The 16,715-nt window shown below is 38.8% G+C and overlaps 1 protein-coding gene across 1 annotated transcript in view; it reads right to left on the bottom strand.

The window, feature by feature from the left end:
• Positions 1-13: 13 nt before the first annotated feature.
• tbck (TBC1 domain containing kinase) overlaps positions 14-16,715 on the bottom strand; it is a 39,125-nt gene continuing 22,423 nt past the window's right edge. The window contains exons 24-26 of the mRNA XM_041036971.1: positions 8,232-8,395; positions 4,212-4,371; positions 14-835 (exon numbers count right to left, since the gene is read on the bottom strand). Coding sequence (XP_040892905.1) covers positions 725-835; positions 4,212-4,371; positions 8,232-8,395 — 435 coding nt within the window. The 3' untranslated portion in view covers positions 14-724. The remainder of the gene's footprint in view (positions 836-4,211; positions 4,372-8,231; positions 8,396-16,715) is intronic.

Here is a 16,715-nt window from a genome sequence, read left to right as displayed (position 1 = left end):
ATCTTAGGGCAGCACAAGTTCATTTAATACACCTGAACCAGATTTCCACTATTAAACAAGAGACCATCAGAGTCAGCAAAAGTATTAGCTGTGATTGAGTGCTAAAACATCAACACTTTCGCCTGCACAGTTTATCCAGATTCGTCAGAGTTTTATTATAAACAACTGTAACATGATAAAAAGCCATTTCCATAGCAAGATAAGTACATACAGCAGAATTCAGAGATAGTCGTGTGAATTGTAAACAAGGTAAAAGCAAATTCAAGTGAAATCACTAAATGCTAAAATCACTGGGTTATTTTTATTGTTTCTCACATGACTATTTAATACAGATCAACTGGCTCAGAACAGACAGACTGACATGCATCAAGATATTTGTACTGGACACTGGCAGCTCAGTTTATCAGTGCAAAGCTACTACAACACACAGCAGTTGCTCCAGAAAAAAAAACTGATTCATTCATTCTTGTTGTGAAAGAAAACAAAACACACACACACACACATGAAAGATCCTGGTAGGGAGAGAGAGAGAGACAAGGATTATTTTACTTATTTCAATGCAGTTTGTCATTTTGTACCACAGTTTAATTACAATGTGTTAAAAAAAAGTAAAAATACAATGAGGACACTTTTTTTTTCCCCTCTTCGCTTCAGTATCAGTTCAAAATGCAATAGACAATCCTTCCACTCATCCCTTTGGTTAATGTGAAGCTGTGGAATGGGGTCAGATCTGAGGAGAGGGGACAGTAAGCAGTCCAGTGGGCTTCAGCTTGTTGATCCCTCCATCCAAGATACAAACCCGTGGGAAATTTACCTTGACCAGATGTGATGCAAACTGGGAAGAGATTAAGAAGAGAGAAAGGCATTTATTTCCCACCCTCTGGGAGTTGCAAATAGGCCACTCATTACGTCACACGATTCCAAAATTATATGTGAATTTGTGAACTACTGCAGTTGCTTTACATGAGAGATAACATTATTACACAATAACCACCCTTCAGCAATCAGGAAACACGTTGAAGTATTATGTGTGCAATGAGTTGTGCAATGCGTCAAGGATGTCAGCACAGACATAGGACATAGGAGTGTAACTTTGAGAGAATAAAGTGAGAATTAAAGAGCGAACAAAGGATTTTGCATAAAAGAAAAAGCACTTGTCTGGACTGAACATGCCTCGAGGTAATGCGGAGACCTGCTTTCTCTGCTTGAGGGCATAACACTCATCTTTTGTGCACTCACTGTTGATGAAATAACTCCCGACTCAATATTAGTGCTACCTATAAAAATATTTTGTGTATTGGGCACATCTAATATTTTGTCCATCTGCTATTACTGTAGATACACCTTCCAATGCTTCCCTCCTTCACAATGAACTGCAGGCCAATAACACCACTAATTCCTCCGACTGATTAAACAGTCACCATAAAATTAATTCAACACCTCTCTGATACTGTCTGTCATACTACCAGCTGCTGTAGGGGTATACAGTAGTGTTAGACTGAACAGACTTCCCTTTTATTGTGGCTTCTCATTTGAGCTTTGTAAGCCCCTCTGTGTTCTCACAAATTGATGGTGACATTAATTGTGGTTCCGGCAACAGCAATGTGAGGAAATCAGATGGTGAAATCCCTGCATCTAACTGCAAGATTTCATCACAGAGAATGGTTATTACAAAACCTTAAACTGACTGAAGAATGAACTTCAGTTGTGCAACGCAGTGCCAAATCAAGAGATGGGATTTCCTCTGAGATGAATATCTTGATGAATTAAACTTTAGGATAAAAAAAATAACAAATGCTTTTATGTCTGAGCAACAATTCAATTCTATCAGTGGAATCATATCTTGATATGGTCATAATATGTAATTGCTTTGCAAAAATTTCTGTTGTCCAGATGATAGCAAACAAACAATAATCATAGTCTGGACATAGGCTTTGTCCCGCTCTGTAAGGTGCAACACAGTGAGCAGGGGAGTCACACATGGAAATGTCAGTCAAACACGCAAACACACTCACGCTGTCCTGAAAAGAGGTCAAATGAACCAAAACAGGTGAAATCACCTGTGTGGGTTTACCATGGGTGTGTAGGGCCTATAACATGATTTCAGTTATAAATACACAAACCTAAATGGAACCTTTGCATGTTTGTTTAGTAAAGTGATGTGAGAAAACACTAAGAGGCTACATCTTAAAGGGTCTAAAGATAAAGGTGGTCTATGGGGCCCAGATAGTAGCAGTATTATTAGATGAGTATATGAATCTTGCCTTTTATTAACGAGTGAACTATTTTGCTTTTAAAGAGCTGGGCAAAGAGCCAATTCTTCAGTCCCCACTCAGGTACACCTCTGAATTATAAACACAGGAAATAAAGTAACAAAAAAAAAAAAAAAAAACGACAATTCCCCACAATGAACTTTCATGCAAATACATTCTCATTCATTCATTCATTTCATTTCACTTCATTTCATTTCATTTATGTGTCTTCACAAAGCAACAAAACAAAACAAAACCCGTTTTGTCCGTCTGCATTAATGGTTGTTTTGGAGTACAGTTTTTAAGATTCAATTAGCTGAAATGTTCACATAAAAGGGAGCATGAAGAATCTACCTTACTTCTGAATGCCAATGGGCTTTAAATGTTAAAGGTTTACGGTAAAACCTGACCACACATTGAGTGAACTCATTGTTTTGCCCCAGAGCTAATGACAATGCCACTGGTGTGGTGCACAGAGATGTGAATGACATTTAAGCACAATTGAGCCCTTTTATTGACCTTTAATTTCATGACCTCCACGACTGAAAGGTCTGATAAATTACTATGGTTTATCATAAAACTGAAATGTGGAATTTCAAATGTGGGGTTAGTCAGGGTGGGGTGTGTGTGGGGGAAGGAGGGGGGTGTATGAAGTTTTGCAAAACACCTTAAAAAACACACGTTAAAAAGTCCCAATTACAAATTTCAGTTGATCCTATCATAAGAATGATGAACAGTCATCATACTTAATGCCTGTGTGATAATGATGATGATGATTAATTGTCATTCTTGATGTCTGTGTGATGATGATAATGAACAATCATTATACTGATGTTTGTGGAACAACACTGATTCTGGACTTAAGCTTGAAGCACATGATTACTGCGCAAAATATCAGAGGCACAAAAGCCACAATTTGTGTTAGACTATAACCACGTGTTGATTGCACATGGGTCATAAACAGTTTACAAACAACGTCATAAATACTCTCGTCTCTCTGCAGATTAATTCTTCCCTTACTCTGTAATAATTATATTTTGGAGCTCTTGCAACCAGGCAGTGAGATGTTGCTGCTGCTTCCTAAAAAAAGGCACAGGATTCTCTCCTCAATTAAGGAGAGCTACTTATTTTTGTCTTTTACTTTCCAACATATGGAAGGAGGACATCTTTTCTAAATTGGGATGTGGCCTGAAGCAATATCACTGCTGAGTTTTTAAATTTAATTTTGGCTAATTTATTCCAAAGACAGCACAAGAGGGGAATTTATAATGATCAATATACTGTAGTTCTCTGTTCTGTTACGCTGAAGCGAGCAAAGTTATTTTTGTGCACTGAAATGTCAAAGACAATGATTTATGTAAAACACAGTTTCAGCCTTGGCTAATGTCCTAGTGTCTTCTAGAAAAAGAAAAGAGGCAAAAATACAGGTTTTTATGGTACTATACATCAGACCAATAAACTCAACTTATTATGAGGAGAAAAAGAAATTCTCAGACTCGAATTACTGAAACCCTGAGATCAATGCAACCACTAGGGAAGATTTATGGCACGATATCATCTCAAATGTAGGTTGGGCTACAAAGTATGCAATTTAAAAAATGTACATAGATATTCTACAACCCTGAACTTGTATGAAATGGGCTTAACCCAAGTTAAATTTTGCAAAATTAACAAGGAAGTTGGCACATTCCTACATTTTCTGTGGGAGTGTTCCTTGGTATTGCCTTTTTGGAAGGAGATACTAAAGAAACCTGAGTGGCTCAAACATTCAGAATTTACCAGAATCCCCACACCCTAAACCTGTAACAACCAGCAAACTAAGGCATAGTTTCAGACCAGTTAAATATTACGGTGCTGTGTGCTCACTCATATGTATTTATATCAGGGAACAAAATGATGTATATGCTGATGTAATGTGCAACGGTGTATCTGTGTACATCTGTGCGGCTGCTTTCTCACCATAGCAGCACTCTTCATGGCGTGGCTGATGACCACAATGACACGTCCTCTGTAGTTCTGGAGGACTCCTGTTGCAGGACACTGCACCAGCTCACCGTCAGGGCTGAAAGCTGTGCTGAAGGGAATGTTGATGCTGCCAGAAATATGGCCTCTGCTGAAGCTGGAGGCCGTCTTGTTAAGGAGCATGCCCACCAACATACTTTGCTTTTTTTCATACAGTTACACCTTAAATTTCATGGGAATCATAATACCCTTGAACAGCATGGATACAATAGACAATAGGACACTATATCATGTCAGTTCAATGATACCCTAATTAGAGTGCTTGTTAAACTGCTTATCAGACAAACTTTCAATACAAAAAGCATGTAAGACAAGCTTCAAGATAGCAGTGTGGGAAAAATAGCTCTGGCAACTGAAGGGACAGAAGGAGAAAGAAGGATAAAAGATGTAGGAGATATAATAAGGGAGCGAGCAGGAGAAAAGAGAAGAAAAAGGGGAAGAAAAAGTAGAGGACTGGTTTTTAGTGAGAGATTGGCAGGAAAAGAAGAGTGAGTATCAGCACAAGGACAGTGAACAACCCCAGACTCGTATATAATTAAATAATAACTCTGGATATATATATTTTAAGACAGGTGGTGCTCAGCTTCTTTCTCGTTCACATTGCTACATATGTTCACTAAAACATACCAGTTACCACAAGAACATAAAGAGTCAGGCAGGTAGGTTACATAATGCAGTGTACAGTATAATCCACTAGTTGAAAAGTCCTATTCTGCGATATTTAGCCTTGGAATTAAAAGAGGAACCTCCCAATTGTTTTACAAAAGAATATCCACCAGGCACCTAGACAGCTAATTCTAGATTGCCGTGATTTCCCCCACAAAGGTCTTAAATTTAAGCCACTTTTTGCGGCCGCAGACACCCACAACAGAGCTTTGCCTAAGATCGCAACAAAGGTGAACAAGGGTTGCCAAATCCTATGAAAGTGGTCAAATCCCTTTTGTCCATGTGAGGTTGCCTAAGGGGGCCTCTGTCTATCATGTAGGAATTTGGCAAGAAGAACTGCCATTTGAAAATCCTAACTAATCCGTATTGATTAATGGCTCTTTAACCTCTTACACAATTACCATTCCACTGATGATCTGGAGGGTGAGGCTCACTAGTTCTGGTGCTCTGCATTTTTTAACAAGCAGAACTTTCTGGGTCACAATACTACAATTAATAAACAGAAACTGTCCATCTTCAACAGCAAAATTAATTTCTTTATACAATATGGCAAGTTTGTGCAGACCCACAAAAAAAAGATGGATAAAGAGGATACTAAATGTGGCAAGCAGTAGAAATTTTATTTTTTTTTTAATCTAGGGAAACTACAAAGTAATTTATTTGTATGGGAGACCTGCATTACTGTGTGTGTATGCATATTGACCCATTCATTTTGTCGCATGCATCTCCAAAACACTGACTTTTCATGAGCCTTGAGAAACGCCTTATTTTCCACTGTTTGATCATTTTAGCTAAAATTTTAGCCAAGTGGGTTTTTGAATTGGTTATTTAGCTTAAGAAGCAGGAGAATTTTCTCAGGCACCCACACAAAAGAACATTTCATCCTTCAGCTGCCTAAAAAAACAAATTCAAAATTACTATCTCTGGAGATACATGGTTTTCTTTGGAAGGCAAGCATATACACACACACACACACACACACACACACACACACACACACACACACACACACACACACACACACACACACACACACACACACACACACACACACACACACACACACACACACTGACACATACTCTTTACCCAGTGGTCCCAAAGAGACTCTGCACTTGATATACTCAAGTATTGTTCTGTTTCGCTACACAAATGTTTAAGTAATGTTGGCTACAATCTATTAGCTGAGTGTTAAAATAATAACCAGACTAAAGAATTCTGTCATGAAAAAAAAGAAAAAGAAATCAAACATTATATAAAAAGAAAGTCATGGCCAGAAGAATGCATTTTACTTTTCACAGGCTAATCTCTACTGCTTCTCAGACTGCAGGACGTGGTGGGGCAGCCTGGGTGCATATGAAGGGCCTAACTGAATTTTGCCAGATCTGGTGGCACATAACTGGAGCAGATCATCTGCCTCCACAAAGTTTCATACATCAGACCAGCATAGGTATGGCACAGGCATGCAAACATGCACAGATGATGCAAACACAACATGCATAAATTCAGTGGTGCGCTGGTGGATTGGAATCAATCAAAACATATAGTTAATAATGGAAAAAGACAGCTGTTTTGTGTCTTTATCAGCTGACTGTGTTTGATTCTACATTCATAAAATTAGTAAGCACCTTTCATTTCATTTCTCAGCCTAGACTGAACAAAATACTTTTGTTATACTTCTTTGAAAGGTACATGAATACAACATTTATAAATTGTTTTGACAGAAGAGAAATGAAATTTAAGAAAAGCCTTAGCAGTAACAATCTGAAGGTAATGTGGGACAATATCACAATGATGAGTCAGATTTGATGCCTTATTATTATAACTGAATTCAATGAGACTATAATAAAATACAAAAAAAGATCATTAACTGCTCATTTGGCAGATCACATCATTTTCTCAGGACTGTGGCGGTGTGGTCAGGTCACGCTTGATTTAACTCTACTCGTCCTGGATTCAATAAGACGGCCGTAGATAGAATCAGCTCAGTGCCAATTCTGGACAGCACTGATCACTGCTTCAACTGAGCCTAAATTCAAGAACTTTCTCGGCTGATAGAAATTACAGGAGACAAGGAACTGTGTGTGCAAAAGAGCTGAGTGGTGGTTTCTTCAAAATGTTTAACCTAAACCTGTCAGTGGTGCAGCATTAAGTGACAGACTCTTTCAAAAAGTCTATTATTATTCATGTGATGCAGAGCAAATCAGCTGAAGAGCAAAGGTTTCTTCAACCCACCCCAATTAATTTACAAGGTAAACTGAGGGGTTGATGATGGTATAAAGCCGTTAATTGATTTGCTTCCACAAGTATCATAATGCACAAAAACTATCTAGTCACGTTAGTCAGTACATTTCCATTAACACTTTTGCTGCAGATAATTTTATTTTTCAGATCTTTTAGCGAGTCTTCATATTTCCCTTACTTGCCATGGTATGGGGTAATTATGTCTATTGTATTGTGTGTCTATAAGTGTTGTAAAGCAGCCAGACAAAATATTGATGTGCAGGAGATTTGCACACACACCTATTGTTCCACCAAACACTTTGTACACTGTAGACTTGTATTCAGTTCCTTTTTGTTGTCTGTACTATGTCCTTACTGCAGCCAAACATCCCCCCAGTGTGCGGTCACACCGGATTTGCCATTCACTGGCAAGAGAATTGACCCTGCCTCTTTTGCTTCACACAACGTTCAGTCAGCTGGAGTCAGCTCTCCAGTGTGCAGCCAGTCTGAGACACTGACCTCTCATTCAGAAAATCTGTTTGTTTATTTTCTTGTTATTTGACCATAAGCAGTAAACAAAAGAGTGGTGCTGCTTTGGCTGCAGAGAGTGCAAGGACAGTGACAGACATTTATGACATTTATGTTTGATAAGAAGCTGTTTAAATTCCAATTTTGCTGAGTGCTGCTTTTAGCCAGCTAGTCATACCGACCACCATGGTTAATATTTGCAACCATACCCACGCAATTCCCAGTCCCGTTTGCCTTTTTTCCTCACATCTGGGTAAATTTCAGCGGGGTAGAAAAGTTCAACCCAAACGAGTTCTTTGTCATGGGAAACAACTGTTTACACGTACACTACCCATTAGGTTGAAGTTTGTATTCACAAGCCTGACACTTAAAAAGTCATGAGAACAACCTTCAAGTTGAAACAGGTTTGCTGAATATCTGTGAAACTGACTTGAGCAATATCTTTATGTGTTAAAATATCATCACTGTTAAGAGAACTGCTGAAAGAGGTGAGGAACTGACAGGTAATACTTCATAGCGGCACAGAAATAGTAAGGATACTCCTCTACACTGCGGATGTCGACAGCAATGATTTTGGGCTTGCCAGCTTTGGTCCGCTTGGTGGGTCCGGCCAATGACAGCTCACAGAGGTCAATTAAGTCCTCAGCCGAGATCCTGGGGGATACTTCGGCTTTCAGGTCACACAGCGCCAGAGGCTCCCGAGACTACAAGAGAGGAAGTCACAGTAAATCAGATGAAGAGGGAGAAAATTATAGTACAGGCTTTCAGAGAATTTCTGAATATAATTTGAATAATGGGATTTGGATAAGTGAGACAGAATAAATAGTGTTAGTTTGGATATTATTGTTTCTCTAAAACGAGGAGACCAGTGATTAGGCCTGAATGTCATCTATGTTAACTAAATATGCTCTTCATTAATGATATATTTGACACCATCCTTCAAAACAGCTCGTCCCACTCATACTCAGAATAGAACTGCATTATGTATTAAAATTAAAAAACAGCATTAGAGCTGAGAGAGGACCACAGATGACCAGCAGTGGTGGCCAGAACATGATCCTTTGCCAGTTTCCACCTGCGCTGCAGAATGAGTTCATTAAAGCACCCAGCCAGAGGCATAGCTGCAGGGGACTGAACCCCGGTCTGCTTTGATGAGTTGTGTTATACCTCGGTGATTCCCCAGACACACTGAAATCAATTTAAGCGTAAAATATACCGAAAAAAATGAAGATGCAAACAATTTTTCAAATACCCCTTCACAAAACAAAACAAAACAAAAAAACTGACAAATAAAGGTATTGTGATAATGAGTGCCTATTTAGTAGTCTGGTACTTCTAACTCTAGTCATTGACATGCAAATTAAACAGGTGAGAAATGCTAACAGCATTATCTGCGAATTTCAGCAGACTGTGTGAAAACCATTTATAGAACAGAGAAGGGCCAACTGCACCTCAAGTAGGTTAAGTGCCAAAGCTCTGCCATCCATGAAATAAAAGGTTTGAAAGCAGCTAACTCCACTGGCTAGCTGAACAATCTTCCGCCCACCCAACGGTGAAGAAGTCAGTGCTGCAAAGCAGAGACGTCCAGAGTCCAGAAAGGATTTAAATGTTTTTTTTTTCTGGGGTTTTTTTTTTGTGGACAAGAATTTAATGTAACAATTTTGTGCACTAAAGCTAGTGCTCTGAAACCCAAGTATTTGTAATCATCACTTTAATCAGCCTACACTGTACAGTGTTGCATATAATAAATGAACATTTGGCTCAAGTAAAGTTCTAATAAGTTAACCTACTTATATTGTTCACAGTATTATTTTTTTACAGTATAACATGCCTGCTTTTCCATAGGTAAATTATCTGGATCCTTCCTCCAGCACTGACTCTACACAGATTTCAAGAATAAATCAAACTAACTGGTGTGTACTTTCTCAATTCTATGTATAATATAACCTGAGCAAAACATTGCCCCATATATACAGTAAGTAAATTATTGTAGGTAATCATTTCATTAGTATAATCTGAAACAAACCCTTGTGTTTGTGTTTGTCACCAGGCATAAAGATAGTTTTTGTCCCTCTAGCCAAAGCCATTTACTGAAGGTTATTTGACTCGCAGTCAGTCTTGCATGCTCTGAGTGCACACAGTTTTACTGAGACCTAATTCTGAGTATATCTGAAACCCCTCTTTCTTTGTAAATTTGACTGTAGGCTGTGACAAGAGACATGTAAAGATGTTCATTCAAATTCCTCTTTTCCTCTTTTCTCAAACAACTGGGTTTTTGTTTTTGCTTCTAATAAATATTCATAGTCTGATTATTTCATTTTGTATCAGATTTTCAGCTGTGATTATAGCCAATCTGTGTCTCTGCTCTCTATAATAATAATTTGTATGGATATGTCTAAGGGGTGCAGCTTCACTGCGCTGCATCAACACAGAGTCAGAATGGGAAAGGGGAAGAGATTTGAGGAGTGGTGCATTGTTCACCTCATGCATTCCTTCATTCATTTATCCAAGAAACAACTTCATTCTGCTCTCCTGAATTATCCACAGAGAGCTTGACAAGAGCTATTCTTGGCAACATGAGAGAGAACATGCAGAGCTCATATAGACATGTTCATGATGTCTAACTACCATGAACAACAATTTGGTTTGTTGAAAAGAACATTTCTCCCAACTTTCAACTTTGAATGTGATGTCTAACAACTGCAGACAAGTAAATATATACTGCGTAAGCTGAAAAATACTGTACCTGTACCTATTTCATGCAATACATCAGCCCTACAATAAATACCACCAAGGTTTCCACTGTAAATTATTTAGCTGAGGTGATAAGGTCCCTGTGTCCTGACTATAATGCAGTGGGACAAAAACTTCTATAAATAAAATACGGCAACAAAATCAACATGAAGTCAATCTACACCTCTACGTTACAGTTATAATATGTTTCCGATATGTAGCATTATTACATATCTCACATGACTGACTTCAGCCCAGCAGAGATCAAGATAACTACATACGCTGCTGTGACACTAACTGGTCCTGACTTTGACAGATACAAGGAAAGAAGGACAAAAGACAGAGGTTCAATGGAGACGACGTTTTAAAAAATTTAATCGTAATACAGCGCGGTGATAGGGTTACAATAAAAGAAGTATATCTAAGCCAGTTAGTTCATGACTAATACCATTCTACTTGTCCCGGTTCAGTGAAAAATTCTTGGCAGTAAACTGGGGTGTGACCGGCAAAGAACACACCTGCTCAGTAAAACTTGTCTGTGCAGACTAAGCTTACAAATGAAAAACTAACTCTGAAGTGGATGATGACTTTTATTTACACAGAAACCAGCATCTTTCATTTATCAAATTTTATTTACAAAGCCGAATATAGCAAATCACAATTTTGCCCCAAGGGGCTTAACAAGCTGGAACAATTTATAACACTCTCTGACCCTTGAATGGGAAAAGGAAAAGCTTCACCACACACCCACTCATTTTCAAAGGATTTCAGTACATTTGTTAAAGATAAGTTAAAGGAAATGAAAAAGTTTCAATTTTGCTGGTTCACAAATCTAATCAAAAAAATTCAAGCAGGAGCAGGACAGGTTGGAAGGCTGAAAGAAAACAATCTTGGCTATAATATGTGTTTTGTAATGTGTCGCCATTGAGGTTAGTACAGTATGTTACACCTAAAGTATCTAATAAAATACTATGAATATTAGCTAACAAAACTTATCACAGTATTTGAATATTTTCTCATCTTGGCCTTGCTGCTTTTCAGTTTACATTTACATGAATTACACGTGAACCAGGGGCACCTGAGATCGCTTTAAAAAATAAAGCGATCTCAGGTGTTTCTAGATATCACTTACTACTGGGGAAAGTTAGCAGGTTATTTATTTCAGATGCTACTTGTGCTTCATGATTAATACTGCAACAACATAAAATAAAATCCAATTCCAAAGGACTCACAGTGGCACCAGTCTCTCCATCGAATGTGAAAGAGTATTTCGGTTTTGGACCAGATACAGTACATGTACACTCAGCTGGGTTTTAACCTCGTGTACTGACAGGGTTTTTCACTGTGATGAGCAAAGATTACAGCAGGTCCTGCTGACTATCACATGCTGGTTTATGGCTGATGCACAGGTGCATGTGGCTGTTTTCATGTGCGTGTGTATGAATAATCACTTGAGTCACATACTGTAGTGTACTAAGGTGTTAGCTGGAATAAATCTAACCTCAGCATAGGGCAGGTGTTGACATATCGCCATACCTGCATGGAATGGGGAATAATGTTTTCCACATAGGTTTAACTTAAAATTTTCACACCCAGACTGCCCAGTCAGAGAGACAGGAGGATGTAGGGGTGGCAGGAGCAGAGGACAAGCCATGAGAGGTTGAGGAACACAAGAGAGAGAGCAGCTCGAACAGCAGCATCAATAGCTGAGCGTGAGGTAAGAGTGGAGGAATTGTTGCAGAGAGAGGACAGCTGCAACACAGGTTTATAGCCTACTTGCGGTTACTATGTCTTCCTCCTCTCATGTTGGACTACAGGCAGACAGGAGGCTTCAATGACTCACTACTGCCTATTGAGGTAAAGGCTAGTATTACAATATGGGACAGGCCGAGGCTAGCTGGTTAGCATCCTAACTTCAGTCGACACAATACATAGATGCTGCGTGCTAACCTGTGGACTGTTGCATTCAACTGAACTGTAGTGTCTGAGACTGTCCTCCCCGGACATTGAATAGTTCCATAGAGATGAACAGGCTCCTCTGCTTCGCTGGACTCATATGAGCTGATCAGCAAAGCTGAGTGTCAAAACCTACAGATCTACTTCAGTAAAACCAAATAATTTCTCTCTCTTTCTACACATACACACAAATATATTCATAAGAATACAATATACTGACAGAAATAGGTAAAATATGCAGCCTGTCATTGCCTGGGGGCTGATGGAGCACTGTGTGGTGACTTAAATGTCATGATGAGCAGCGTGTGCCAGCCGAGAATGGCTTAATGACGCTTTCGCATTTCACTGGCCTGACAGTGATGAGCCTAAACTGGAGCTGCTGCTAAACAGACACAAATGCTGTGTTGCGTTTGTGAGTGTGTCTACACACAAACGCTCATGGTGCACAGTTGCCAAAAAAATCCTATCACTTAACATATTGAACTAGGAACTGCAGTGTTGTACAGCCTGGATAAAGCTTGATGACAAGGTCAATGATTCATTTAAAGTGCCTTCACACTGCATGATTGTAACTGTGCTGAGAATTTCGCATACCAAACAACACAGTCTGTGGTGTTTGAGCATAATTTCCAAAACAAAAACACATTTTATCTGCAAAGTTTGCAGTCAGACAAAGACAAGAAGAGCATAATTGAGGCCATGATCTGAGAAAAATGCTGACAACAAATACCCCTCTCAGCAGCCACACACACATAAACACACACACACCAATTTCCACACTGAGGAAGATGTTAAAATGAAAAATCCCAGCTTTTCATATACTTCCTGTTTTAATTCTGGCCACACAGCAGTTATCAATAGTGCTCTAACATGAATGAATTTTTCAGGGAAGGGCAGAAAAAAAAACAGCCTCCTCTAATGAAAAGTCATCCCCCTTTTTGCTGACATAGTACAACTTTGAGTCCATGCATGCACACATGCATTTGACAAGTGGGTTACAGAGATTGAAATATAATGCTGTTTTAGTGTGCCATAAGCAACTTGCTTTGTACAGTTCTTCATATTTTGCTCACCCTTGTGAAGAATATATGGTTCAGTTTTTGTTGAAAGACATGCATCAGAGAGGTATTCATTCAAATCTTTGGTTAATTTTCATACCATAGTTAGTGGTGGTATTCTATTGTATTGTTGTATTGAGAGATATTTCGAATAAACAACATATTGTTGTCTTTGTATGAAATTGCATCATATATGGTATATTTCAGTATATTTAAGTGTTCATGTGATTGTGTCTAAGTCATAGACAGTGAAGACCTAAAACACAGGTTTTACACATTCAATAAAAATCTATGACCTTATCTATGTTCCTCCATTTTCTCACAGTTTCACCAGTTCATGGGAACACGTAGCGCACAAATACTGAAAAATTGGCACCAGAGAACATTCCCGTTTACTCATGGACACCCATTTGCTCAATCACTGAAATATGAGTTGTGCCAGCTGTTACATGACAGTGAGCAAAACATCTGCTCATCCACGGGGAATGGCAGTAGCCTCCTGTGCACTGTACCACGTTATGATTTATGTCAGTTTTCTCAAAACAACCGATGATCGCAACATCTTCCTGGCCCAAACTAAAACCAACCTTTTAATGTACATTAGAGTGCCTGGGAAATGCATATATTTATAATTTGTGTTTAGTTCTGTGGAGATGGGCAAATTATACATGGGGACACACTGAGGTGTATGCAGCTATTATTGCTCAAAAGCTGCTCTACTTTGGCTGCCACTCAATATAACAGGCTTCAGATGCACAAATGTGTATGTGTGTGTCATTATCAAGAAGGAATTTGAGAAAGAGGAAGACCACCTACCTTGATCAACTAACTAGAGACAATTTAAATTCATGCCAAAGACCGAGGAAACAGAGGTAATTTCATTAAGAGTACAGTATTTTTGTAGTGCTTTGCTATGTTTACATTCTCTTATTAGTGAGAGAAAGAAGAAGGAGCACTAGCTTTCTCCTTTTCACTCCCACAGACCAAGCTGAGTGGACAGCAGCTGTCCAGTGAGATGGATGTCTGTTCACTACGAGGGCTGAAAATCTGCTGACAGTGCCTCCTGCTCTGTTACCAGACAGAGAGGGGCAATGGGGAGGCAGGTTACACAAACATACAGCATATGCATCACTACAGTATCAGCCATCCCAGTTTTTGGAATATTTTTTTGGCCGTCAAGACGTTGTGGACCAACACAGAAAATGGCAGAACTGACTGCATGACTGTAGTTCTGCACATCTACAGTCCCAACTGAACCCCGAGCTGACACGAGATTTTTTCGAACTCTTAGTTCTTTTAAATCAAGGCTTAAGACTGTTCGTGTGCCAATGCCTTTTATCAGATTAAATTTGGGACTATTTATTCAAATCTTACACTCCACTGCAGTTGTGCTGTTAACTTTAATTCTATCTGTTTCATTCAATTTCAGCTGAAAGAGTAGCTTCACATTTTTCCAAGTCAGTCTTAAAACAATACTCAGGTGTCCATATGAACACTGAAACAAGTTTTACTATCTGTAATAATTCCTCTTGTTTATGCTGGCTACATGTGTGTATGTTTTCACATGCCACATTTTTATTTGGTGACAGTGAAAGGCAGTGAAAGCCTTAAACCAAACATAATAAATTGGGCCATTTTTTTCTGATCAAGGTGTTTACATAAGGCGTTATTTCCTGCTTTAACTTCGTAACAGCAACAAAGAAGGGATTCCGATTAAGACTGAATGTTATCAGATGCGACTACTCATAAACCTTTATTTGCCTTTGCAGTTGTTTTTCATTTTGCTTGAGTCACCACTCCCACTATGCAAACTTACCCATGTACAAACTTGAACGTGCAAAAAAAAAAAAAAACCCAAAAAACATTTCACTGAGTCAGCAGTCAACAGGTCAAAGGATGATTTGTACCAACATGAGTTATAATGTGAAATGAGCAAAACGATTTCTAGATCAACATTCAACTTCCTGATCTATGTATTTCTTCTCTGCGGTTGTACTGCACACTTAGCTTTATGCATATTGTATGTGGTCACTCCAGTCATGAGAGTGACATTTCAACTCAGCACACTCTTCCCTGAATGTTTTCTGAGGAAGAAGTGGGGTGCAGATAGATGCAGCCATGGATCAATGCCACCACCCATACAAATGAGCCTCGGCTGAATGAGAAAGATTACAGCAATCACTTGGGCACACAGCAGATAGGGCTGACAAGGGTGTTTGTGAGCTTTCTGGACACGATGCATTCAGGTGTGAAAGGCAAACAGTGCTGTGCCACAAAAACTAAACAAAGATAAAAGGCCTATATGAAAGACAGCATCACATCAATAAACACTCCTTAAAACTAAGTATCGACATCTTTTATGCTGGTTTGTTTGCTGTGTTTATTTTAAATTGCTTATATATCTGTGTTCCTGTATTTTTTGATGCCATCCATCACTTGCTCGTGTGGAAGTTGAATGTACTGTGCTTTGGACAAAAGCAACTGTCAAATGAATCTCATTTTATGCTACACATTTTTTATATTGCAAAGCAATTTGTAACAGAATTATTAAAAACTGCTATATAAATAAAGTTTACCTTTATTTATACTGAGATATTCTGACTGGCAGTATCTGTAAAGAGAAGGCATTGTGAAACAAATCAATAATTGCCCACTTTGGGAATTCGAGACTGAGGTTACCATGCACTGTTTCAAACTATAACTTTTGATTCCTGAGGAACTCATTCTAACATGAAAAATCAATACAGCTTAACAGGCCTACTGGGGTCACTCTCCAACTCTACAGTCAGGTGTTGATTAGTGAAAAGAACAGGTGTTGGGTAATGTGCAGTGAGTCACTCTTTGTGCAAATCAAAAAGAGGGTGGAAATAGAAAGAATTTATAAATGCTGACCAAACAGAAAAATACTGATGGCAAGTTTTGGAATTATTTCAGAAATAAACAAATGCCAAAGAAGTCAACTCTACCTCACAACTTAAATCAGCTGCTGATAACACACGTTTAATAAACCTTTTACACAGCTGCAGGAAAAATCATCCATCATGCTGGTACAGTACTTGTCTGCATGGGTGATGTAGAAACAATGCTGCGCTTTTGGTTTACAGAATACTCATACTGTGTACTGTAAGAATCACTTCCATATACTGACTATGCACACAAAAATTACATGGTATATGTGTATTAATGAACAAAAATCATCCATCCATCCATTTTCTATACCGCTTAATCCGTCAGGGTCCTGGAGGCGCTGAAGCCTATCCCAGCTGACTATGGGCGA

This window comes from Toxotes jaculatrix, chromosome 4, assembly GCF_017976425.1.
Source record: "Toxotes jaculatrix isolate fToxJac2 chromosome 4, fToxJac2.pri, whole genome shotgun sequence".
Taxonomy (NCBI): domain Eukaryota; kingdom Metazoa; phylum Chordata; class Actinopteri; family Toxotidae; genus Toxotes; species Toxotes jaculatrix.
Note: the sequence above shows the minus strand (reverse complement) of the source record. Positions and strands in the feature narration are given on the sequence as shown.